Source organism: Tetrao urogallus (assembly GCF_951394365.1).
Source record: "Tetrao urogallus genome assembly, chromosome: 4".
In the NCBI taxonomy this organism is placed as follows: Eukaryota; Metazoa; Chordata; class Aves; order Galliformes; family Phasianidae; genus Tetrao; species Tetrao urogallus.
Genome location: NC_136817.1, coordinates 64934690 through 64961845, shown reverse-complemented (window position 1 = coordinate 64961845; position 27156 = coordinate 64934690). Strand labels below are relative to the sequence as shown.

The 27156-nt window shown below is 36.1% G+C and overlaps 1 protein-coding gene across 1 annotated transcript; it reads right to left on the bottom strand.

Moving 5' to 3' along the window:
- Positions 1-331: 331 nt before the first annotated feature.
- SPON2 (spondin 2) lies at positions 332-6147 on the bottom strand (the record flags this gene model as incomplete). Its single annotated transcript, XM_079534940.1, has 6 exons — positions 332-510; positions 2613-2787; positions 3874-4065; positions 4354-4577; positions 4964-5189; positions 5980-6147. The coding sequence occupies 6 exons, from the start codon at positions 6145-6147 to the stop codon at positions 332-334; spliced, it is 1164 nt and encodes a 387-aa protein (XP_079391066.1).
- Between the last annotated feature and the right edge of the window lie 21009 nt (positions 6148-27156).

Genomic DNA, 27156 nt, shown 5'->3' with positions numbered 1-27156 from the left:
TGAATGGTTTTCACATCCGAAGCAAAAATCTTTCCAAATGTCTTCTTTTCTGCCACTAGAGGGTACTCCAAGAACTTAGAGTGTATAACAAAGATTTATTTGAGTTTTCTGATCTGTAAATGATGAAGTACTGTTGTCATACTAAACCTTAAGAATGTAACACCCCAACGTCTTGATACTAAACAGCAATGTTCAAAACCAGTTTAATATATCTTGTCAGCAAAATAGTGTGGCATACCTGAATTATAAGGAAGACTGAATGACATGTGGTTTAGGTTTAGTTACACTTATCTTACTTTTAAATTATCTAAATTATTATCTTTTCTTTATTTCAGACACAATTATCTGGTTCACATCCTGCTTCTTCTTCCAGACTTGGACAAGGCGTTCCGTCATTAGCAGGGTGAAGAACTACAAAACGAGTTCTGATCTTGGTCCCTGTTTTTCTGCAAGGACCTCTGCAGAGACCCCAGGAAGACCACTGTGAAACTTCACAGTCCAGTGGTGTTTCTGGAAAATACACAATAAAAAGGTAACTGCAAAATTTTCTGCTGAAGGCAAATACATAGTTGGCAAAGCATTAAGGAATGATTATCAAGTAGCATCCTTTCTTATACAAAAATACATGTGATATTAATGAAATCCATATGTTGTCTTATAAACAAAAACGTCTGTTTTCAGCTCCTAAATTCAAGGACATTGCTATTATTTTTACTGCAGTCAAGAGACTGTCAGAGGTACCACATCAGTAGTGCAGCAGATTTTTTATTGCATTGAAAATGTAGCATTTTTATCCCAAAAGACTATGTTTTAAGTGATTACATTAAAAAAAAAATATTGCATTCAAAAACAGTGTCAATTTTATAATTTATTTGTCATTCAATTGCCTAGTAAAAACACTGGAATTAAAGCTTTTATCTGGTTTATTTATGTACATTTCTGTTTTTTTGGAGGGATATGTTGTCCTGTAGTTAGATCAGATTCCAGTTAACTCCTCTTCGTTTAACTCTTGCTTCAGAAGCAAAGAAAGTTTCATTTTTTAATCAGGAAATCTTTTTTGGTATGTATTCTAGAGTTCCCTTTGCCAATAAAAGTTATTCTGTAACTGGAAGTTTTTTAGTACTTAAAGTGTTTTCAATGTAGTTTTACTGCAATTAAAGAAATCAGAAACTCAAATATACTTTGCATAATGTAAACTTCCATTGAAAACATCCACAATAAAATGAAAAGGTGTTTATTCCTTAAGAGGCTAAATAAAAAACACTGCTGGTCACAGGAAATTGCATCAAATCTTTGTATTACAGCATTTGAGCATAAAATAGCTGTGCACAAGACCAGCTTTAAATGCTGTACTGAATATGTGATTTCTGGTATAAATTTCTGGTTTTACAATGGAACTCACTGCTTCTGTTACAATAATCGATTCTCATGCTTCTAACAGGAATGAGCAACATGGTTTGATCTCTGATAATTAAATCTGTCCTCTTGCTTCTGGAATATATTTTTGAATAGACTGATTTACTGGTTAATATGCTGTAAAGTGGAGATACATGATTTAAAATGATTCCTGAAATAGTGTGCTTTGCATGAGTTGTATTACGTTTGTATGCTAAAGAGGGACAAATGTTCCTTTCATATGTTGCAGGAAAGACATAAGATTCATAGACTCACTTCAAAATTGCCTTGTTTACTAATAGAAAAACATTTACTCAAACTTCATAAAGAAATGCACTTACGCAAGTATAAATTGTGCATTGTTAACTGCGTGGGAAATGAACTTCATTTTAGCAATCATGAGGGGTCTTTAGGACACAGTTAGAGGCGTTAATCTTCAGGCTTATTCTGGAGAAGCTCTTCTTGGAACATGATTTATATAAGAAATGCATTAGAGATTTAGCCCTAGCTGTCTCTCAAATAGCATTTGGGATGTCAGCCTTATTCATAACCATTTCTGTTACACTTTATAAAAAGTTATCAGAAAAGTATAAAGGGAATATCTACATAGACACCAACTGCTATCTTTCACACTGAACAAATTTTCTTTTTATTATCCTCCAAACTACCTTGAGTCAGATGTTCCAATGCCACTCTACCTAAACAAGGTTATTTGCTAGTATTTTAAGGAAAGAAAAAAAGAGAGAGTGATATTTTTATTTTCAAGATGTCTGGTACTATCACAAGTATGTCCAGGGATACATACAGTATGTACTATTTCTTCTGTTGCGTCATCATGCAAGAACTTAAGCAGGAGTATTTACTTATAAGTTGCAAAGAATCTGTGGAGTTTTAATTCTGATCAATATTGTGTATTTGTCATAAAATTCACTGATCTGTGGTGATACTAAGACTTGAGCAAACTTCACTGTAGTACAACTCAAGCCTTTGAACCGTAGCTCAAGCATGAAATCCATGCCTTATTTTTTCAGAGATTCTCTGTTATGTCAATTGGCTTGTTTTATTTCCCATGTGTGAGTGTGGAAACTATTGCAATGCAAATAGGAGAATACTCTGCCTAATCACCTATTTCATCCACATCACTTACCAGAGTGCCACACATTTTTTGAATGAACAAAAATGACTGAATTGAGAATATCACAGTGCCAATCACTTACCTGAGAACGTGTCAAGTATTTCATTGCTTTTAGCTGGCTGGTTAAGATGAGGTATGGGAAAACCCAACTGGTTTTTCTTTAATTTCACCATCGTTACTTGAGCAATAGGTGGCAAAATTTTGAGTTTGGGATAATAAAATGAGTTTGCTGGGTGACTTGGAGAGGAACAAGTGATCTGTGGAACAAAAAGGGAACCTTGAAGAAACACATCATTCTAGCAACAAATAACTGGAAAATCATGTTTATGCATCATGTTGATTCCTTTTGACAACTAAGAAAAAAGGGATTCTGTAAGCTCCAGCTCACAAAACTACTTCTGGTAATCCCAAATGGTTTGAGCAAAATACTTCTGAATTGGGCACAGTGAATTGTGCCAACCTTTGGATGGAGGATTGGGATGGGAGGTACTGAAAACAGGGTAATGTTTGGAATGGTTTGTTGAGATACCATGGATGTTAATACAAGACAGAATACAAGAGTATTAAATAATAGCATTAGGTATGCTGTAGCAGATGTCATATGTGTATAGGAGGCCAGATGGATTGTTTTCCAGCTTCTCTGTTATTCGTCTCACTGCTCATTAGCACAGCATTTGGCTCTAGAGGAACTGAGCTTAACAAAAATATGGACAGAGTGCTTCAACTATTCAAAACTTTTGAATTAAGATGCTCTGTTTCCCACCACCCAAAAATGACAAAAGCAAAGAGCGAGCAAAAAAAGACTGAATGTAGAGAAGCTGCAGTAGGAACAGAGATGTGTTCTGCTTTCCGCCAGCTCCTTTCCCTCAAATGTAACAGACTCAGGTGTCAGCAACGTGTTCTAGGGAAAACTCATCCCCATATCAGTATGTACAATTTCCTACTTAGACTTTTCCTGTTTGGATACAAATTTAGTCATACAAAATTCTGGAGAATATTTTCATTTCCCTATTTTTTTAAGAATTGTTAAAAACCGTCTTGGAATTATTATATTGGTGGAATAGGTTCCCTTCAGCATAAGCCATTCAATGATTCTATGATAGTCTACATAAATAAATGTAAGCCAGTTTTCATGATGCTTCTGCATTTACCCAATACATTAGAATAATACAGGAAATGAACAAAAGCTATTGATAAATCCAGGTAGAGTGAGCATCAGTACTCTCAAATACTGAAATCAATTTCATGAGAGAATGCCTTGTGTAGTTACAGGACAGATAGCTTTGAAGTGGGGGACTCAAAATACAGAGATATGGAGTTCTAATTTATTTATGCACACCTACCTCTGTAACTGTGTCCTGTGGAATAGTGGCAAAGTTTGGGGAGGAAAATGTGAAGCCACTGTCGGTTCCAGCATCGTACGGATATAGATCTACTGATATCTCTTCCATCCAGTGGTCCCCTTCACAGAGGTTTAGGCTGTCAATACCCACGAACCAGTCGGGACTTGGCACAATTCGTACAACAAATGAAACCTAATGAAATGAAACAACCCAGCATTACTTACGGCGTTACTTATTTTGAAATTCTCCAGTACTAATTATTGGAACTGTAACTTAACTCTCAAAATAAATGGGCTTTTATATACTTCTGCTTTACAGAACCTCTTAAGAGCTCACCGAAATTTGACATGCTTTTTTTTTTTTAAATAACATTTTTCACTGTCATATTCCTACTCAAATATTTAACTTTGTGTACTGGTGACATTAAAAAAAAAAAAAAACACAAAAAACCTTTAAAGATTAGTATGTACATTTACTTACTAATGGATGTCTTGAATGCACTTGTAATTCAGTGGAGGTTTGTCCTGTGCCACTGGAAATGGCAGGAGCAGAGAAGATTCCATGCACACTCTGAATTTTCTCTCCAGCTTCTTCTATTTCTTTCATTAATACCCATGCCTCACCCTTTTCAGCAAAATCACGTACACCGTTGCTGGCGTATTCATTTTTTTTCCACATGCTGTAGTCAGAACTATGAGTAACACCTATTTGAGTGAATACATTGCATGACAGAAAAGTCTGGTTTAGATTGTCCATATTTCTTCAGATGCTCTCTTTTATTTCTAAGGTTAAAAAAATTTGTGTTTAAGCATGAGTGAACACTAAAACATTTGACTTATCACTGTTTATTTCAGCTGTAGCCAATTGAAAACAGAAGTCAATTGAAAACAGTTGTAGATTTTTGAAAGCATTGTGAATATTTCAATTTCTGTAATTTATTCTTAATAACTTCAGCTTTTTTCCTTCTTTTCATGTTAGTTATATTAAAATCTACTATTAGAGAAAAAAAAGAAAAAAAGAAAGAAAGAAAAAAAAGATCACAGTGATCAAGAGATTTATCTGATCTTAAAAGTGTGCACTTTTCACTTACCTAGCATTGATGACCACTGTGCTGGGGGCCTATAAAGCGGGTACTGTTTGGGGAAGGCAGTCTGACTCCATTTCCCTGTGAAGATTATACTGTACTTTGCAAGTTCCTCTGCTGTGCAAATAGAGTCATCACCCAGAGGCAAGCTGCTGGCATAGCCTAGAATTGTTACAAGCAGCGTCCAGATAACTTTGCAGGAGCAGTAGACAAACATCAGGTTTTCCATTCCCTTCCACAGGCAGAGAAAAAAAAATGCAGACACATTAGTCACTCTGAGCTCTGAAAGGAATAAGAGTTACCTAATAAAATGTAACAAAGCAGAAGTTTTAACAAAAAGAAAATTCATATGCCAAGCACCAAAACTGTTATGCTTCTAGAAACATACCAATATTTTCAGATTTGATATTTCCAGGCTATATGCTACAAATCTGTAACTGTACCTAGGACAAGTGTTTCTAATGAAAATAAAAATATCCTAACCTTGTTCATAGCTCTACCTCTGAGAAAAAATCTGTTTCTGATTTTCTTTTGAAATCTTATTAGAGACACATCTTGAATTAATTAGAGTAGCAACTGTTTCTGTGGAAAACATTAGTGGTATATTTATTCTTCTAAAGATTAGATTGCAGGTTACTTTGCCAAAAGACATGATTTATTTTAAATTTGTGTCCAACAAAGAATATTTTATGGCGTAACATTTAAAATCAAATGCATTTAAAATATATATAAAGTACTTCTTTGGAACTGGTACATAAAAAATACACTGAGATTGCCTCAGACTGTTAAAGCTACAGAGTTGTTAAAAAACAATATTTTTTAAAAAGTCGCTGTCAAAAGCTGTGCAAATTTTGTTTTTAAATTAATATGATAATTGCATCAGACTGTTGAACTCCAGCAATTGTTTAACTAACAGCCTTAAAACCTTACATTTAAATGCTTTTTTCTTTTGAGAAAACTATGCAAATAGAACTAAAGCACTAGTAGTACATTAATTGATAAAAAGAGCTGCAAATACTCACTAAATATTTCCTCTGGAGCACTGGTAAGGGGAGAGCACCTGCTTTTGCTGGCAGCTGAGTTGGTCTGCAAGAGAAGACAGTAGGAGTCTTGCTATTTATGCCTGAAGAGGGTCCCTTTGGTCCAACAATTATTGTAATCTTTAGACTTTCCAGGTTTGCAGAAAACATGTCATCTTCTTGCTTGCAATCTTTTTGGACGGACTGCCAGAGGTTTCCTCTATGTCAATTGGTTCAGGTTCCTACCAGAAGACTGTGATGCCGAATAGACGAAATGCTTTTAAAAAATACCTTGGATTCCTACTAACAGTTTGGATTTTTCTGGTGACTTTACAGTTCTCTGTTCTTATTAATGCCTCTAAGCTATACAAATGAACTGATTCCAACACTGGAATAGCTCTAGCAAATACACTTTAAATGAGAAGCATGTTTTCTTGCAAGTTTTATTGTCTGACAGATGCTCCTTCCAAACATTTACAGAAAGCTTGCTCACTCTCACACACCATATGTATGTGTTCAAATAAAAAGGGTGAGGCAGCTAAAAAAGTCAAGAGGAAAAAAAAGTTGCATTTCATAATTGCACATACTCACACAGACTGTCTCCTGCAAATATGAATTAATTTAAAGTAGTACAGTGTATATTTTTGTGTTCTACAGTACCGTATGCTGGATGATGAAAGGGCTCTGTAACATTGTGGTTTCTTTGGAAAGAGTGGTTTTGGGAAGCACTGAGATTTTTCTTAGCTGTCTTCAGAGTAAAAAATCCCCAAATAAAAATCTCATTATTACAGTTAAATCATATGTCCTCTGCAACACTACTTACATATGTAATACTTACACATACTCACTACAATTATTTGAATTGCCTATGAAAAATTATGCTTTCAGCAGGGACCTAATTAAGAAATAATGATAAATATTTATTTAAAATCATTTTCCTTAGCACCTTTTTAAAATACCCATAGGAAAAATAAGAGCTTTGTGCCATGCCTACACAGTTAGAAATGCTACTGTTGCTGATCAGCAAAGGAAATTAAGTTCAAAAGTTTACAATGAACCATGAGGAAAGTCTTGCATAGAGTCTTCCTTTGAAATTGTGAGGAATGTTGCTTAAGTACTTTCACAGACATCTAATAAGATGGTACAGCACAGGGAAAAAAAAAACAACAACAAAAAAAAAAAACACCAAAACAATATAATAAAAAGCCCTGCTGTTTTTCAGATGGAAATCCCAGGCCATCGTGGGAGTACAGTTCAAGTCAGATACACTATCGTCCACCAGGAGGGGATTACCAACAAAGTTGTTTGAGTTCTCTGGCACATTAAATGGCTGCTGCTCCTTCCTTTCTGCCCCCCACCCCTTATGGTAAATTGGTAAGAAACACCAAGAGATGGATAAACTGGAATGTCTGAACTGTATCCACATTGATCATTATTCTCCTGGCAAAACACAATCCACTGGAAGTTTCAGTATAGCTAGATTCAGCGTCCACTATCCACGATTCATGTCTGTCTCAATAGATTATGGGAATTCTGGAGCAGGTTAGGCCATTCAGATATGGGTGTGCCCTTTATTTCCAAGACTCCTTCCTCTATTCTACATTCATGTCAGTGAAAATACCTATGCTTTCCATAGCTTAGTTCTGTTCCAGGAGCCGTAGTCATCTAAGCAATATTGCTAAGAAACATTATGGATATTTCTACATCACTTACTTGAGTGTTTGTTAGAGAATGTAAATAGTAAATTACATCAAGCTTTAACCCTCCTGGGCACAGAATTCCAGATCCACAGATTCTTTAGGGAATTGAATCTACTTATACAGATCAAGAATGTGTGATGTCCCCAGCCCCTGCAACCTTCTAGAGGAACAACAAAAAAATCCCATAAATATTAATCTTGCTCAGAGAACTGCTAAAATGGCTTAAGGGTATTACTATCCTTAAACTTCACTACGGTTTTGTTATTAATATCTTCAATCATCACAATTACTGAACCAGCTAAACACACATATTGAAACATACTGCAGTACTTCCAGGAGAACACTTAAAATGAGAACAAAGCAACTAACTCTGCATCCACAACAGAACTATTTAATATATCTGACTAATCTCTTCCTCTCGAGGAAAACTTGCTGTCAAAAGTCACATCACCAAACTAGATCATTCTAGTTTTATGATTACAAGTTATGAATGTCTCCAGGAACAGAACAATACATGCAGGCTGCATAATTTGGCTCAGATATTACAGGGAATGCTTTCTAAATGATGAAAGAAACGGAATCACTGGAAGTCATTAACTTGGAAAAATCATGAAGTTTTTAAGTACCGATTAGGCAGACGTATCAAAAACAAAAAGTTAGTTGCTTCTCCCTTACAATAGTAATGCATAATGCCTTGAACTGAGCATCTGAGATACCTTCCAGATCTGTGTTCCTTCTTCTAGAGCTCCGTTACTCCCATTTATTGAATTTATCAGATTCTTTAAATCAGATATGTAATTAATGGAACACTGCTGATGCAAGATCTTGTACATTCCTACCTTTCTTTTGTTGGAATTATAGAGTTTGAAGAGTACTTTGAAGGCACTCAGAAAACAAAATGGATTATAGTCCTCATGTTCACTGTCAGATTCCGATCCAGAATGAAGATTTTGTTCCTTACCACTCCTACAGTGAACTATTCCCTATTCATAATAAGGGCTCAGCTATGATAAAGTACTTAGGGAGGATTAAAACATTCAAAACCTATATACTTTTTTTTTTTTTAATTCCATAGTGAAATTGTTGGATAAAGTATAGAAAATCAAAATGTTATTTAATAATCTCACACACATACATAAGCACTGCTGTCTTCCACCTCCATGTCAGCCACCTCCATAGCTGAATGGAAAAGCAGAGAAAAAACACACCTAATTATGTCAGAAAATATCAACCTGAAGACTTCCAATCTTTTTTCTTTAAATAGAATCTGCTAAATGTAATCAGTTTCTGACACTGTAAAGGACATCAGAACCCCAAAATCAGTATCTCATAGTTGGAGAAAATGAAAAAAAAAAAAAAAAGAAAAAGAAAAAAAAAAGAAAAAAAGGAAACCAACTCTCCCCTCCCCCGGTTAAAAACAGAAAAAAAAAAGAAAAAGAAAAAAAAAGATTTCTACTCAATGAATGACATTCATGGCTGGGAAGCCACTGATGCCAAATTTCTGTGGGCCAGCAGTTGGAGAAAAAAATTGCTGTGGGATCAGAATCTATGCTTGCAGCTGAAAACACAGAGATGACTGGGGAAAAAACTTCCACTTGTAGAAACTATTTTTGCCCGTGTACAGAATTGGCAGTTTCTCTTTCTCTTTTACAGCAAAATAGCCTTTGTTCTTAAAGTCCATGTTTTTCAGTTACATCCATTTCCCACTCATATACATACATACCTCTATAGACCCTGAATGCTTGAGGGAGTAGGTTTATCTTATTCAAACATCAGTGCTGAAATTTGCCTTGCGTTTAATTTTGCTTGTGTCTATGTGCAACTTTTGCTCTTTCTTGACAATAAGAAAACGGTCTTACAGTTTCTTCAGGCTTTCCCAAGATTCAATGGGTGAAAGACAGATAGTATAAAACAAAAGTTGTGTCCAATTAGTTTTGTTTTTTTAAATGATGTTCAAAATCTTCTAAAATAGGCTGAATTTTGCTACCTAAAATGGTTCATAAAATGAGAAAAAAAAAACCTACTTAATTACAACATTACTTTTAATATCAGTCAATTTGCCTAACCTTATTCAGAAAAGAAGCTCCAAAAATTTTGTTTCTCTATTCCTGAATTATTATCACATATTAAAATCATGCTAAAACAATTTCTATTTTCCTGGTAATTAGCATGTGTTCAATTTTGATATGTGCTGGTTATTTGACATGCTTATGAATAGCTATCATCTCTTTGTCTACCAAGAGAAACATAATATTGTACTACTTAATAAGGATTATACGCCCATACTTTCTCTCCTGCAGTTACCATGGATACAGAAATGATTATGGACACTCAACAATGCCAAAAGGTTTACATACAGTCTACACCCTCTAAGTTGTAAGATCTCAGTACCAGAGTGGTAAGCAGCAGAATATTTTGCTGTGTAGAAACTACAGTGTTGATTGGAAGATTTTATAAAACACATTTATATAGGAGAATAAACATTGTCAATACTGTCAATAGCAGTTAAGGCAGCTTTTAATCTCAACTTATCTTTTGCAATAATGATTTTGTTTGCAGGATAAGGCACCTAAACTAAGTAAGCCAATATGAAATAGATATGTAAAATGCCACTATATGTATTGAAGGTCTATTCATTACAGTCAGTTAAATCTAGAGAACTATCCAGCTCACCCTTTAGTACACACCTCATTTGACCAAATGAATGATTGATGAGTAGCTCTCTGGTCTCCATCAAGTGTATTGGTAGGCTCTCCATCAACCAGACACCTTGCTCACACATAATCTACATGTAATTAACTGATTCAGACATCTCTGTTACTGAATCTAAACTCAACTGGCCTTTTTTACATGTTCTCACTGATAACTATAACCAAGGTTCAACTTGCTAGTAGTGAACTGCAAATTTTCTCTCTATTTTGAGTCTAGATATTCCTATTACAAGGACATTGTGTTTTGCATTGGTTGGGTTTTGGTTTTGTTCGCTGTTGCGTTTTTTGTTTGTTTGCAAGTTTAATTCAGAGCTCACTGAGAATTCAGACCAAGATAAGGAAAAATCCCAGATATATTGACTGCAATTACATATCAATAAGAAACACTTCCAGCATTCTTGTCTTACCCACTTTTAATTACTTCTACTACTGAAAAATCTAGTATGCAAGCCGGTAGTAAATGACTAAATCAAAGTCATCTATCAAAGTGACAAAAGACCATGCTTCCTTGGGGCTTCTTCCCCTGCACATATTGTAGTTTCACCCAAACTGTGTGGCAATAGTAAACGCTTCATCCATTCCATTTTCTGCATTGCAGATTTTTAGTTTCACCTTCTTTACGTGAGTACAACGATTCAGTGGCTACACACTGAACAACACAGAAGAATTGACTGTGTTAATAATAAATACTTGTAAGTCAGCATTCAGACAAATAACTTCCTTCGTATGACTCACTGTTCTGATGGAAGGAACACAGCAGGAGAAGCAGCTCTCAGCACAGAAAGGGATGGGAGAACCCAAGGCAGTAGCTATCGAGGTTTGATTTACATGGTTAGTGAAGCAGTTTGCTGAGCTGCCTAGTTCCCTAGGTGTTCAACTTTTGTGGAAAGCCACCTTCACCAGCATTTTTGGTCCACTCATCTATCATTTATCATGCTACCACAGAAGCTGTCTTCCACTGCATAAGCATCCTTCAGAAATCTTTTTCTCCTGTTTCACCATAATCCTTCAGACATAATAGACCATAGCTGGCAGTTCTTGACTCACATAAGGGTTTAACAGTTGGAGCACTCTGATGATTTAATCATTAGGGTTGTCCAAACAATACTTCAATAGCTTCTTATCTTCTTAGGAATAGAGTTATCTCGGCACCAATTAACATATACAGAAATAAACAATTTAAATCCCCTCCCCTAACTCATCAGCTAAATCACAAATCGATGACCTCATTCCTATGGTTAATGCTCAGGATATGTATGGAGCAGTCTCACCAATCCTACACTCATGTGTCATCCCAGTCCTCACCCATTCAGACCACTGCATACCTGAAACAGCTGGCCTGTTCTGCCACTGCCCATTTGGTTTCCGAAGGGTCTTGCAACAGGATGTTGGAGCAGGAATTTGTGCCATTCTTATATCCACCAAAACTCCACAGATAGGGGGAAAAAAACCACCAGCTTCTTTGATCTGCTCATCAGACTAGGATTTTTTTGCTGTGGGATGAGGGCCAGCTTTCAGAGAACTGTGCTAATCTGTGGAGTGCCTGCACCAGCAGTGTTAGCTCACTAGACTGTACAGCATACGTGACATAGCAGAACTCTGCAACAGGCTGAATATTTAGGAGATTCTAACCTTGTAGTTCTGACTCAGACACCTGTGGGAAAACTTGCTTTTAAATTTACTTTTGATATTTGCAAGAAAATCTCTTCTTCAAACAAAAGATGCTTTGAAGACAAAACCGAAGACATTCATCATACTACAGCTTAATTACAGCACCAGACGGAATATTTTTGAGGCATTACATGCAAGCAAAATAAAAAATAAAGGCCTTAACTAATATACGACTTCATTTCTTTATTCATTTTTGGGGTTGGGTATACATCCCGTGTAGAAAACCTCATGGTCAGTACAATACAGTAGTTTTCAATTTGACTACTCATTTAGCATATCAATTTGGGGGCTTTGTTCCACTCTTTGCAATACCTCCTTGAAGGCTTTGAAATGAGACTGAATAAACATGAACAGTACAATCTGATCTAGAAATTGGCCCTAACGTGAGTTAGAGGTGGGATCAGAGACATCTTGAGGTCCCTTATAATCTCAAGTATTCTATGATGCTATAATGCTTTTCTTTTTTTTTCTTTTTTTTTTTCTCCTCAATCTTAATCCAAGTAGCAACAAAAATCTGTCACTGTCTAATATTCTTACAGGTTCTCTGTCCATCTGGGTTTTTCTCTCACAATACTGGGAATGCAGAAGCAAAATGGAGTCTTGTAAAGGAAGATGATGTAAGAAGACCTGCATATGCCAATTGATGGATGGAGTACATTGCAGAAGCCTTTAATTTAGCACCAACCAATCTCTGCAACTGGTGATACAAAAGCTAAATGCAGATGGTGAACACGAAGCTAATTAACTGACTGAAAGAGGAGATCTGTTAGTTCAGAAACATCATAGTGCTAACAAAGTCATATTGCTTTGGAGTAAAAAACTCCACACAGCTCTCTGCACATTCATCAGTGATGGCAAATTTCACAAAGTTGCTTGTGGAGGATCTCTGCATGGAATGCAAATAATACTCCAGAGGGCTAAATGCATATCCACTGATTTTGTTACAGGAAAAATCAAGCCTTTTGTAATCCTCCACACAACAAGCAACATCACAAAGATTTCTGTAGTGTTTTATAAGCATGTGATGAAATCAACCCCTACCAAATGGATACTTTTAATTCACAGCACTGCTACCATTTGTTGAGGTAATCAAACGCATCCTCATTTAAAATACTTGAAATTGGGAGGATATCATACAGTTTTGTTGCATATACAAATATCTGTTTCATAACTTGTTTATAAATATGACCTAATGCTTGGAAACAAAATTTCAACTAAAATGCCAGCTATGACCGCTGAAAAAACATAGATTTGATGACATGCACACTCAAGAGCACAAAATGTCATAAAAGTAGTAGAAATCAGGACAAACAAGTCTGTAATACATAAGAGATTATTGTTTTTGACCATATGCAGAAACAAACGTGCCCTTGTCCATAAATAAACTAAATAAACTGCTCTGTTCACTTGGGTTTTCAACAAAGGTAAGGAAAACATGGACAGTAAGAATTTTCTTTTCTGAATCAGTACTTGTGCTATTATTGAAGAAAGTGAAATTAGTTTTTAGAAGGATTTTATTTTGAAATGGAAGAAAACTGCTCTTTAAATAAATTGTTATCTAATTTCTTGTCATTTCTAGTGCTGTTCCAGACTCCTATGTTATTAATAATTATATATGTCTCAACAAAGAGCTTATGACAAATTTTAAGTTTTTTCTATTATATTCTGCACTAGCTACAAATTAAGTATGAACTGATATCAATGTATATATTTCAGGAATCTATACAATTCATTTACTTCTTTAACATTTAAAACTAAATCAGTGTCAAGTATCATGCTAGAAAGCACTGCATTGCTAGAAATGCTTGAATAGTTTTTTCATTCTAAAGCACTGGTATAAATCTGAATAAGCAACAACAGAAATATGCAACAGAAATATGAACATAACCAGGACCTGACCTATTGTTTTAAAATATGTAAAACGTATATCATAATTTATTTTGTAAATAGAAAACCCAAATCATATCTAAATTAACCACCCTGTATTGTGTTTGCAGGTTCAATTAAGTGTATTATTCCTCACTTCTTGTCCTAACCTGCTCTTCAAAGTTACCATAAAGTTTACTGAATATATTGAAATTTTCAAGTACTGAGGAACTGTTCTAAAACCATCTTTGTGATTATGAACTCCATGCAGTTTTTAAAGCAAATACAGTTTAATAAAACTAAAGGACAAACAAGCACAGAACTGGGGGAAGACTTTAGTAATAATTTACATTCTTCCCTTTCTCAGTTCACACCTTCTGTTTATTATTTGGAAACTAATAACCCTATATGACAGTTACATGACACAATTCTAGCTGTCTCCAGAAATAACATAGAAAAAGCCAGACCAGTTAAAGTCTAAACTGTAAGTGTTGATTAATCAGCTAAATAATGAGTCTCATATTCTGTAATGGATACTCAGAAAAGCAACACGAACACTAATCTTGGGTGTATATAAGGCAGAACCATGTTCTTTAGTGATTATTTTAACTCAGCAAACCTATGTGGTAGTCACAGAAATGTAGTCCTAAATATTTTTTGGACAATACTGAATATTTAATCAATCATTTAACCAAAAAGAGTTCATCAACTTGTTTCATGGAATCATAGAAACATCAGTTGGAAGGGTGTTTCTTTTTCAATCTTATTCAAGGCTGGGTTGTACCCCAACTAGATAAGGCCAGCTTTGGCTGAGTCTTGGAAAGCACAAAGGATGGAGATTTCTACCACCTCCCTGGGTAACTGACACGTTGCATCAAAATCCTTGTGAAAACGTTTTTCATTCCAAGCAATCTGAATTTTCCAAGGTGCTGCCTGAAACTGTCATCCCTACAACCTAATCTGCTGAGAACAATTGGAATTTTCTGTCTTTGATGGGAAACATCCTTCAAGACAGCGTAGGCTGCTATTAAGATTGCCCTCAAAATCCTCTGCACTGAACCAGCTCAGCTCTCTCAGGTCTCCTCATATGCTATGCACTTCAGTCTGGTTGCCTTGATAGACCTCCATGAGACTCTTCAGCCTCTAAGCATCTTTCTTGATTCGGAAATCTCTCAACTGAGGGCACTAAGCTGTGTGACCTCACCAGCGTTTAGTAGAGGCTGTAACAACTTCCCTCAGTCTGCTGGCCTTGCAAATCCTGCTGTAGCCCAGTACGCATTTTGCTTTATTCATGATGTGAACACGCTTTTTGCTCCCATTCATCTCGATGTCCACAGTAATCCCTGGGTTCCTTTCACTGTGCTGCTATTCAGCCAGTTTGTTCCCATCCTGACCTGATGCATGGGATCATTTTGCCCAGGGGCAAAAATGTGGACTCCTTCTTGAACTTTTTAGGTTGGGATTTCTCATCAAGATTATGAAGGTCTACCTGGAAAAATTTGTTACTTGCCCACCCCACTGATTTAGTACTGCCCTCAAATTTACCAAGATACTGTTACATCAGGTGCTGTTTGTTTATAGCACACTGTATTATGATGTAACAAAAGACTTACCTTTTTCCAGGTGTGGATCTGGAAGTCCTGAATCTTTCTCTTGGACTTCTCCTTTAAAAAAGTCTTAAGTAGTTTCTACCAATACTGTGCATAACACATTTCTTTTGCATTTGTATCTCCTACTTCTCATGTTCACTGTTTCCAAAACTACATCAGCATTTTCCTTCTGTGCTGTTCTAATTCACAGACAGATGTCTTCATCTCAATAGTGATTTTGACAGTTCTCTTGGCTAAGTAACTTTTGGCAAATTTGATTGTGTAAGCAGCCCCTACTTACTCTTACATAAGACTCTCTTACAGCTTGTGTATAAAACAGAGACACTGAGATGCCAACATTGAGATTCACAGATGCATCAGTTTGCCAAATTTTGGATCATCCCCAGCAACAATATCAGTATTTTTTCCTCTAATAGTTAAAAACTGGTATGAATGCATGCAGTTGCATCTTTTCACCTGCAGGTGAGCAGATCTTGTGACAGCATTACCTGGCCAGCCTTTTTTCCCACCATAGTAAACAGAATAACTTTAGTACTTTTGAAGACAGCAGTTTGTAAAATCTATTTTGAGCTGCATAGTAATTTACAAAGATAAGCCTGCACATATTATATGTAACGAACCCAAAAATATCATGAAAGAAATCCTGCAATTTCACAATATCACATAATTTGGATTCTTCAAAAATGTGCTATCAAATACGATAAACTAGGCAATAAGAATTATAATTTTTACCAACTATTATTTTCCCTACACCAATCCCTTTGCATCTCAGCCAGCTAGTGTAATATAACACAGACAAAGTAAAGTATGATGCAACTTTGCTCAATAAATATCATACAGGATGGTTATAGATTACAACTTTTGTAACATCTGGAGTTCAGTTCATGTTCCATAACACTGTCAGTTATCTCAAAACACGAAGGGAAAGAAGATAAAAGGGAAAGGTTGGTTGTTACGCTTTATGTTCAGTTTACACAGGGATCAGTGTTTTTTATTGATAATTTGGTCCTGTAGCTTATGCATTTATTTTGCTGGATTGTACCAGGATTACCTCAGAATATAGGACAAGCAGAGAACTTGGCCCACTGTATGTGGTCTCATGAGTCTATGAATATGTAATGTTGAACCACAGATTTTATAAATTAATGATGTGATAAACAGAATGGAAAATACACTTTGTTTGCAGTGTGGACTGTATGATAGATGCTTTCCTGGAGAGCTCAAATGTTCAATTTCAGCATCTCGAGATGGAAAAGCATGCAAAGATTGAGAGAAAGAGAAAACAGTATTGGAGTGTGCTCTTAGATCCCTTGTACTAACCAGAGCAGAGCTGTCAACGCAAATTAGATCAAATTCAAGAGTTTGATCAGCAAGCTTGTTTTTCCATGTTTTCTAGTCCATTATAGTAGCTATTTCTCTCCTGCTACCAGTAGGACTGGCCAAATAAATTACTCTGGGGATATTTTACTAAAATTTCTATAGTCATTTCCAAATAAGGAAGAGAGGATCTTCATCCCAGAAAGCTTATATGTAAACATTTGCGTTCATGAGGTTATGGTGTGATTCTGAGGAGGGCTGAGCCTCGAGGTAGTTCTCACCAATTATATCTGCAGAGAGAACGTATCCCAAAACACTGAAGTGATCCTGATCTCTGTGTTTCCTTCAAGCACAGCAACCCCTTAAAATCAAGCAGATGTAGATCTTTTGGATGATGCAGTCTAAATAAAGTTTTTGAAAACAAATATTTCCCCCTGTTTTCTATTTCCTTTCAGAATGAGTCCCTCCTTCCAGATGCTCTGGAGTCATCAATTTGCACTGCCTCCATGGGCCGCAGCAGCCTTCACACAGTCTCCCTCTGGGTCTCTAGGAATGTATCCTCTCCTTGACCTCTGAGGCTTGGCTGTAGATCTGCTCCCCTGCTACAAGCAGGCCATGTGCTCTTTCAGGAGACTTTCAGTCTGCATGCAGGCACTGCAGTCTCCCCTCTCTCCCTCTGTCCACCTGACACAAACTGTCATAGCCAAGAGAAAGCAGAGGCAGCCTTTCTCAATACTATTCTGTCACACCCTTCTAAAACCAAACAGCATAAAATAGAGGCTAAACAAGGAACAAAACACTCTGCTTTGTCATAGAATCATAGAATCATTTGAGTTGGAAGGGATCCTTAAAGGCCGTCTAATCCAATTCCCCTGCAATGAACAGGGACACTTACAGCTCCATCAGGTGCTCAGAGCCCCTCCAGCCTGACTTGGAGCGTCTCCAGGGATTGGGCATCCACCATCTCTCTGGGCAACCTGGGCCAGTGCCTCATCATCCTTATTGTAAAAAACTTCTTGTATCCTGTCTCGATCTCCCCGCTTTTACTTTGAAACCACTTCCCCCCATCCTAACATAACAGATCCTGCTAAAGAGTTTGCATGTACCTTTACAGCCCCCCTTGTGATCTGTCATGAAGATGAGAAGCAGAAATAGGAAGAACTCCGTGCTCCCTGCAAAGGTTTTCTCTGCTTCCAGGTTTAGCAATGCACCATTTTCCTACCTTGGGTGTGACCTGGGTGAGAACTAGGCACACCTGCTCTCTTCAGGCCCTGGTTTCTGATGGGAGCTGATCTAGAAAGGTTCAGGTTTATGCTCATATTCCAGAGATTAGATTACGATACCATCGTCCAGAATGATGATGATACAAAAAATATACCTATTAACATATTATCATAGAATCAGATAATGGCTCGGGTGGGAAGGGACCTCATCTAGTTCCAGCCCTTGTGCAATTGTCAGGGTTGCCAACTATTAAAAGAGGCACCACATCAAGTCCAGGACCCCATCTAACCTGGTCCTAAGCACCTCCAGGGGTGAGGCATCCACAATTCTCTGAGCAGCCTACGCCAAGGCTTCACCACCATCTCAGTGAAAATTTTCCCCAACATCCAATCTTAATGTCCCATTTTTTAGTATAAAACCATTCCCCCTTGTCCCATCACCATCAGACTATGTAAAAAGTTCATTTCCCTCCTGCAAATTATGCAATACAGAAAAGAACAAATGGATAGATGTTACAAACATAATTAAAATGTGTCCACCTCTTTGTCTCACCCCTCTAGTTACTGTCAAATAATTATCTACCCAACCTATAATCCCGATAACTGTTGTCATAGCATCTGAGTGTCTCCTAAGATTAGAAAAAAAAAAAAGAAGAAAAAAACCCCACAAAATTAATTCCAATCTGTGCAGATAAAAACAAAGCATAACATTAGAAACATTCTACTGCAGGAAAGCCCAGGGAAAGATGAGCTGTTGATGATCGTAGCTTTTTGGGAGGGTGGTGACATATTGACAGGTGCCCCATCCCTGGGGGTGCTCAAGGCCAGGTTGGATGGGGCCATGGGCAGCCTAAGCTGGTGGAGGCAACCAGCCCATGGCAGGGGGTTGGGGCTGGATGAGCTTTAAGTTCTCTTCCAACCCTAGACATTCTATGATTCTGTTATTCTATAATATTATTTCATACAAGTCATCAGGACTCTAAGTTTTCCCTGAAAGTCAAAGGGAGAGAAAGGAAGCACATTAAGACATCATTTTACTAAGAAAGAAACCAGAAAAAAAAACCCTAGACACCTAATAAATACCTCATAACTGAGAACTTAGAATAAAATTAAATAAAATATAATTTTTTGGTCTAAAACCTATACAGATTTTTCCTCTTGATATACCAGTTTGTGACTCTGTTCTATTCATTTAGTTGTTTTCAGTACCTGTTGTTCACTTCCTTTATTTTTCACTCTGATGAAATATTTCAGGGCATGAAAAGGCTATTAAGGCAATAGTTGGTGTACCCTCCCTCATTTCCAGCATTCTTGAATAATGTTCATTTGTATTTATCACTTCAGTATGTCAGCGTGACCGAAGTACTACAAAAAAAAAGGGAGGAAAGATAAATAGCTTAGAAAATCCTGGACATCTGCAGATTTCACATCACATGGGCTGGTGTCTATTTATATGTACAGTGATGAAAGAAGTTCATTTCATATTTTGTAAAAAAATGAAACATTCAGGTAAGAAATACCAGTTCACAGAGCACCTGTCATATGTTTGTAACTTATCTTTGTAACATTTGAGTGACAAAAGTTAATTCATTTAAAATAATGAACCAGCAGTTAGTGGATTAAGTAAATCCAGGAGATCTTTGAAGTATTTACCTGGCTGAGACTCTCATTCTTTAAAATTTTAATCTTTCTTTTATTACAAGAAAGTGAATTTAATTCCAAAAAATCCTTTTACCATATGCTCTGAATCCTTAAAATAAGACATTTCTTCTTTCATTTTCTCATCATGTGGAAAATTCATGAAAATGAGTGTGCAGTGGATGGAAAATTATTGCTTTCTCTCATAAAATTAGCAAAGAGAGGTTCTAAATATTTACTAAAATAATCCCAGAATGTAGCAAAGTTTGGCAGATGCTATGTATTTTGTCTTGTTAAATTATCTAATCTTCCATAAACTAAGTAACTCTCTTTTCAAATTAGTTTTAATTGCTTCTATCCAGCTTTTCAGTTAGCTACAAACTAGAAAGCAATCTTATTATACTCTTTAGATGGCCAAACTTGTTTGCTAATAGTGAGCTTTTCAGGCCAGGACATCTAAATTCTCCACCTTTGCAGAGAGGAATCCAATTACTTAATAGTTCTCAGGTGGCTTTGATTCTAGTAATCACTGAGTGAGTCTACAACAACATTTTACCCCAACTCTGATCTTCTGAAGCAAATTTCCTGAAGCACATTTCATTCCCGTTTACTGTGCTTTCATTTGTATGGACCGGTGTTGGAGCATCACACGAACTGGATTTGGGAATAAAGTTATTCAGAAGGTGAGCTTTAGCAAGGGTTCACTGTACAGGATAAGACTAAAACTAGCCACTGAAGCCCCCTAAAATGCCATATATTTAGTACAAACACAGTTTCCAAATAGAATTAGACCTAACAAGATGCAGAACCCAATTCTGAAGTGTTTTAGGCACTTAAAAATCATGAAAAATACTCATAGGAGTTAAGGATGTGATCCTCTTTGGGACTTAATAAAATTTCATTAATTGCTTATCTGTATCTTTGGCTGTCTAATCTTTTGAAATCCGAGCATCATATTTCTGTGCTGCCATTCCAATTTCTCAAAATGAGGATAAATAATAATACCCAGTTTGACAGAGTCTGAGGAGGATAAATATATTAAAAACTGTGAGCTGCTCAAATGATAGAATAAGAGGTTTGTATAAGTCTGTGACACAGATTGCTTTCATATCACAGATCAAGGTTAAACAAAGGCTAAAGCTCTGCATGCATGATTTGCAAATGCAGTTATGCTAATAGTATGATGATCTTAATTAGATGATCAGCTGCATATCTGACTTTTGATAATAAGTCCTAATGTGACTTGCTAATCAATGTCAGATATGGGAATAGAATGTAGAATTTCTGACTTGTGAATCCATGCACTAATTGCTAAATCAAACTGCCTCTCTAATGTCACCCTTCATTTCAAAATGCTCCGTCTAATGCTTGTACCCATACTGTGTGTTATTTGAACATTTGTAGATTAACAGACTGTTGAGAGTGTTAGAAGAATCCACGGCAGATATATTATCCAGCTTCTTAGTTACACAGACCAAATAATTTCTTGCCATCTCATATTGGGACATTATCATTTTTTCTTTTCACCAGAAGTTAATGTTGTCAGTCTTCATTTAGACTGGGCTACAGAAGATTTTTTTCAAAGGTATCTAATTTTGATTTCAAGATTCCAAATGATGATCAATTTGTCACTTTCTATGAGAAGAAGTGTCGATTATTAATCGCCCTCAACATAGGGACATGCTAAAAAATAAGGTCAAGTTCATCCTGCTTTTGAAAGTCACATTTAATTGCTAGTTTAAATATTTCTGACTTCTGCTTTCAGCCACAGTTATGTCTTGTTATAACTTTAACTACTAAATCAAAGATTTCTATGTGTTAGAATACTGAAGATACTATGAAAGAAAATTAGTCATTGCAATCACATTGCTTAATCCACTGTGAGAAGTAGCTCAGATAGCTTAAAAAAATAGTATAATTATTTTAGCTTGAAATATATTTTAAAATATAAATACAATTCATTTATCCATATTGCAGACAATTCTTAAAAATAAAAAATTAGTAAAAATAATAAATGAATAAATATGTGAATAAATAAATAAAACTACTGCTGTATTTGGATATAAGATGTGCTTTACAATAAGGGTATTGAGGCACTGGCACAGGTTGCCCAGAGAGATGGTGGGTGCCCCATCCTTGGAGACACTCAAGGTCAGGCTGGACAAGGCTCTGTGCACCTGATGGAGCTGTAGGTGTCTGTTTGTTGTAGTGGAATTGGTCTAGATAGCCTTTAAGGGTCCCTTCCAACTCAAACGATTCAATGATAAAAAGTAAAAATTGTAAAGTGAAACTGAAGGATTTGCCTGTATTCAGTGTTCTCTCAAATGGACAATCCTTCTATTCTGTACCTGAAGATCAAGGGAAGAGTAAAAGAAATGAAGCACTTTCTTCCTCCTGAAATCACAGTGCGTAGTTGTCAGCTGCTTCTTTGGAACAGCGCATCAGAAAACCATCTTAGCAACTGGGATTCCCATTAATTAGCTCACTGAAATAAATACAGCTGTCAAAGCAAAATAGGGCATTGTGGGTTTTCCACACACAAGAAATCACTGCCCCTCCAAAAGATGAGCGTTCAAATTAATCAAACTGAAGAAGCACACGAAGCTGTTGTGACAAAAAATAGCAAATTTCGTGGCAGTACACTATTTCAATCTGTGTTTGTATGAAACAAACTCCATGAAAAACTACCAAAATTTTACAAGCCTGACACATGTATAAAATTGCTACATATAAAATATTCATCTAAAACTGAACAATAAACATTTATCCTACAGAAGAAAAAAAAAAGAAACAAAGAAAACAGAAGAAAGTACTTTCCCTTCGCAATGCAGAATACCACACCCAACAGTATACGTGCTATAGTTGCTGAAAAAAAGAATTAACTGTTATACTTGTATTTAACTTTTGCTAACTGAGATGTTAATAGATTGCGGCCTAATTGTTACACGATATGTTGTTCTTTATCTTATGCACCGATTTACTGTAGGGAGGGGGAAATCAGCAACATGTTTCTCATTTAAAAAGTGCATATTTTCTGCTGCAGCTGCAGCTTTGGCTTTATTTCATAGTCTGAGCTCTCAAAGGGCATGGAAAGGAACAGTAACAGCCACCATGGCCCAAACTTATCACCTCCTAAATAGAAAGTGGAAAATATAGACGGGGTGAAAACGTAATGTGATTTCTCCTCTAGTAAGGAACTTTCACTAGAGAGAAGTACCCATAGTTAGAAAAGTACACAGAAGTTACATAGTTAAGCCATTGCTAACGTACCAAATTCCACACAGTAAAATAAAATATACTGCACTACTTTTGGAAATGTCCAATTTCCTTTTTGTCCCTATGGATGCATTTCTGACCAGCTTCCTTTACAGCCTGGGTGATGCCATCCCACAGAAGTATGACCTGAAGTTCACCTCACCATGAGTTAGAAATCAGCCCTTTTCTTCTTTTGAAAATACACCCACCTGTAACCACGCCGCTCCGTCCAGGTACCAGCAATACTCATACTGTGGACTACTATCAGAATATTCATGTACCACAAACTTTTAAATCCTCACCTTAGATCTGCTCACAGATCCATTCAGCCTGGGTCTGGTGAAACAGAACCAGGCAGTCCGAAATCTGCCAGTTCTGCAAGACTGAACAAAATGATGATGGGCAGAATGAAAATAACTGGCAAAAGAAGATGTCTGTATGGGAACTCTGAAAACTAAGGAGAGGGAAAGTTTCTGTCTTTCTTTTCTCAGCATTTTTTCCGAATTAAAACAGATGAAAGAAAATAAATGTTAAAAACCTCACAAAACAAGATGCTACAAACACAGGGTTGGAAATGGAAAAGAATGAACCACAAATAAACAGTCTTAATCACTGTGCATTGGGATGTGCTCAGTGTTAAAAGGTTAGTTTATAAATTGGAACAGAATAGAGTGAAATCATACATTAAATAATACATAAGCAACTAGAAAAATAAATTCGGAAGATTTAGGAAATTAAAATTTTAGCAGTTTCAATAATGAAAGGTCAAAAATTTTTATTCAGAATAAAACCACTTTGTGTCCCATGTTAAAATATCTTGTAACTCCACTGATTAGTATTCTAGAGGAAACCTCTCTGTTGAATTTTCATTACGCTACAGTGAAAACATCCACATGCCTCCTATTAAGCTTGCAGTGCACCCTCAGCCAAACCAGAGAAGATCTGAATTATGTTCCTAATATTTACAAGGTTAGAAATAAAGCATACTTCAAAATATGTATGTCTGAACACATGAAAAAGACGGTTAATCTCAAAATGCTACCTGCTAGAAAATCCTTAGGAGGCAGAAAAATTTCTGCAAGAATTAAATAGGAATCATTTCTTATATAATAAAAATTCTGAAATCATTGCTTATTTACCCAATTTGACCTTGGTACTTACTGCTAACAAAAGATGTAATATCTCCTTTGTCCACCCATTATAAACACACATCAAATTTGCAGAGGGAGCATCTGGCTTTAAGAGGCACTTACTTTGGAATGACAGTCTCAGACATGTAATGAACTGAAGTGATACATTTTCATTTCTATTACTGGTCTTCACAATTATCATCAGTATCTCTATAGTGTGTTTTTCCTATTCTGCCAAACAAACCATATTTCTGTTAATTATACGGCTAAATTAGTCATTCCAAACTTAATACCTCCTAAAGCCATCAGCAGATGTTCCCTTTATAATCGTTGATGTCATTCTGCAAATGATTGAAAAGGAGACATGAAATGGAGTGCTCTATAAATGCTAACTTTGGCCTTCCTCTTATCTAACTTTAGCTCTCTCACAGCATAGCATCTGGCCTGCCTCAAACTGGCTGTCTCCATAGACAGTGATACTTCCAAAAGGAAACTCATCCTACCCAAAAATACACAGAAGGAACAACCTCTTCACACCCTACATTGCCTGTAGAGGCAGCTTATTCAGGTGAAATTTTGAAATACTAAACTGATAAGACTGATGTTGTATTTCATCTAAATATTTGGTCAGACTTGGATCTGGTCTTATATTTTATTGCCATCAGAAGCTTATCCAATCTTGCCAGAGGAAAAAGTGTAAGTAACTAAAGCTGCCCTCTTCCACTTGCACAAAGTAACTTCCCAATAAAGCACCACAGGCATATGAAGTCAGAGAGGAATACTGTCAGGCTGCTGATGCTTATTCTGAAGTTAAAATCAGCCATAACAACGTCATCTCACTTACGAGATTTGATATGAGATAAATATTTAATACAATTCTTTTAAAACATGAGGGGCACAAATGAAGCCGAAAGGCAGTAGAGGGAGAACAGTTTTTGTTGGCTGTTTAGTTGTGTCTTTAAGAACATCATATCTTTTTCTATTGACTTCCTTGCTGCTTTGTCAATCTGTACAACAATTTGCTATGCAACGAGTCTGCAGGAGAAAAAAAAAAAATACTGTTTTCCCTCTAAATAGCTATCAGCATGTCCTTTCCCTATAAATCCTAGTGAGATCCCTGGTGGTGGCATAAATGTTAACAAACACAGAAAGTGATATGGAATAGCTCCATTTCCCCAGCATATTAAAACTACAGTTGTCAGCATTTAATGTCTCTGATATCCTTAACCCCCTACAAGTTGTAGAATTAGCTAAAGCTTTGCCTCCAGGTATCCCATCAGGATGCTCCAGTACAGAGATTTACATTCATTGTAACTCTCTAGGAGTAAAATATCTTTTTTGACATACTTAATGCGTCATAATAACTGCAAATTTATTGTATCAGGCATTAACCATTTTCTCCTTCATACATGCCTGGAGCAAGGAGGCAACATCACTATTACCATAAGTATGCTACACTGAATGAACAAATACGTAGAAGCCTTACTGCATGCCTCAATAATTTACATTATTTTTAAATGATATAATTTTAAAATATGTTCTTTTTAGAGTCATAAATGAGAATGGAACAGATGGTTAGAGCTTAAGTTAGACTAATTTGTCTATTAAAATACACTGCATTGCCAGCGAGTCTTCATTATAACAGTAACTCATTGCAAGGGAGTTGTAATTTATTGGGTAGACTGAAAGGTATTGGACCTTTAGGAAAAGTTTACCATCTTAGAGGACTCAGTAGGAGAAGTGAACTCAGATGAGTTTTTTAATGTAAAATTTTTGAGGGGAAAAAAAAGAAAAGCAAGAAAAATTTGCACTAAGATTTATGGTCTTTCAGACTTCCCAGCATTCCTAAATAGAAGGGATATTCACATGCACAAAAGACAAAAACTCTCTTAATATGACTTAATCATGAATTTCTTAGTTTTCTTAACTGTTTACAAACATACAAAATTACTCTTTCACATAATAACAATGGGGAGATTTTTGAAAGTAATTACTCAGGAGCATACTGAATGAGCAAACGATGCATATTGGAGTTCATTGTTGTATCATTTCGTGTTAAAAACTTATTTTAAAAGTTATGTGCTGGTTTGTTGTTTGGTATTTTTTTTTTAATACAAAAGCCCAATAAAGCTGTTAATGTTTTCAGACAACATTACATCATCAATTTTATGTTCATTATGTATCTTTAGGGAAAAGGAATGAGTCGCAGGGGGGGCAAAAAGCACACATGGGTTATAAAAATTTAGACTAATCCAAGCTAAATATAATATGAGAGAATTTAAGGGATTCTCTAAAATGAGAACCACACACTCCTGGCCAATTTCATGTTCTCCATCTTGTTAAAGTGTACTACTTAGTGAAACAATGTAAGATCAACTGGGACTAAAACAAACACGATTCTACATATACAGGCTAGCAAATAATATTAATGCATCTTAATAAGACAAGAGGCAATAGCCCTAAGTTGTGCCAGAGGAGGTTCAGATGTGATAAGAAGAAAACCTTATTCTCAAAACGAGTGGCACTGGCACAGCCTGCCCAGCATCACTTAAACATTTTTTCATAGCTGTATAATGCCTGCAAAATATCCACATCCTCAAAAACAATTTCTGATTGAGATAATTTAGATCTGTGTCACTGATGAAGACCTGTTCTGGGAAGTCTAATCTTCTACTCTTAAAAAAATCTATTTTATTTGATATAAATGAAATATTCTGGTTTCCAAAATAACTGAGCTTTGCTTAGTTTAGCTCACACACGAATATTACTAGAATGAAATAGTTAAAAAAAAAAGAAAAAAGAAAAAAAGAAACAAAGAAAGAAACAAAAATTTATTCTACAAGGCTATATCTGCTTTTAAACAAAACACTGAGTTTCACATAGTAGTAGTTTCAGTTGGTACCAAGAGCCTCAGCTTCTGGATTGTATAAAATTAGACAAAGCATTAGAGAGTGAAATGAGCAAGATAACATTGTACAATTTGCCCTTCACAGATTACAATGAATCTTGCAAAATACACATCTTCTCAAGCCTGCACCAACACTTGAATCCGTGCCTGG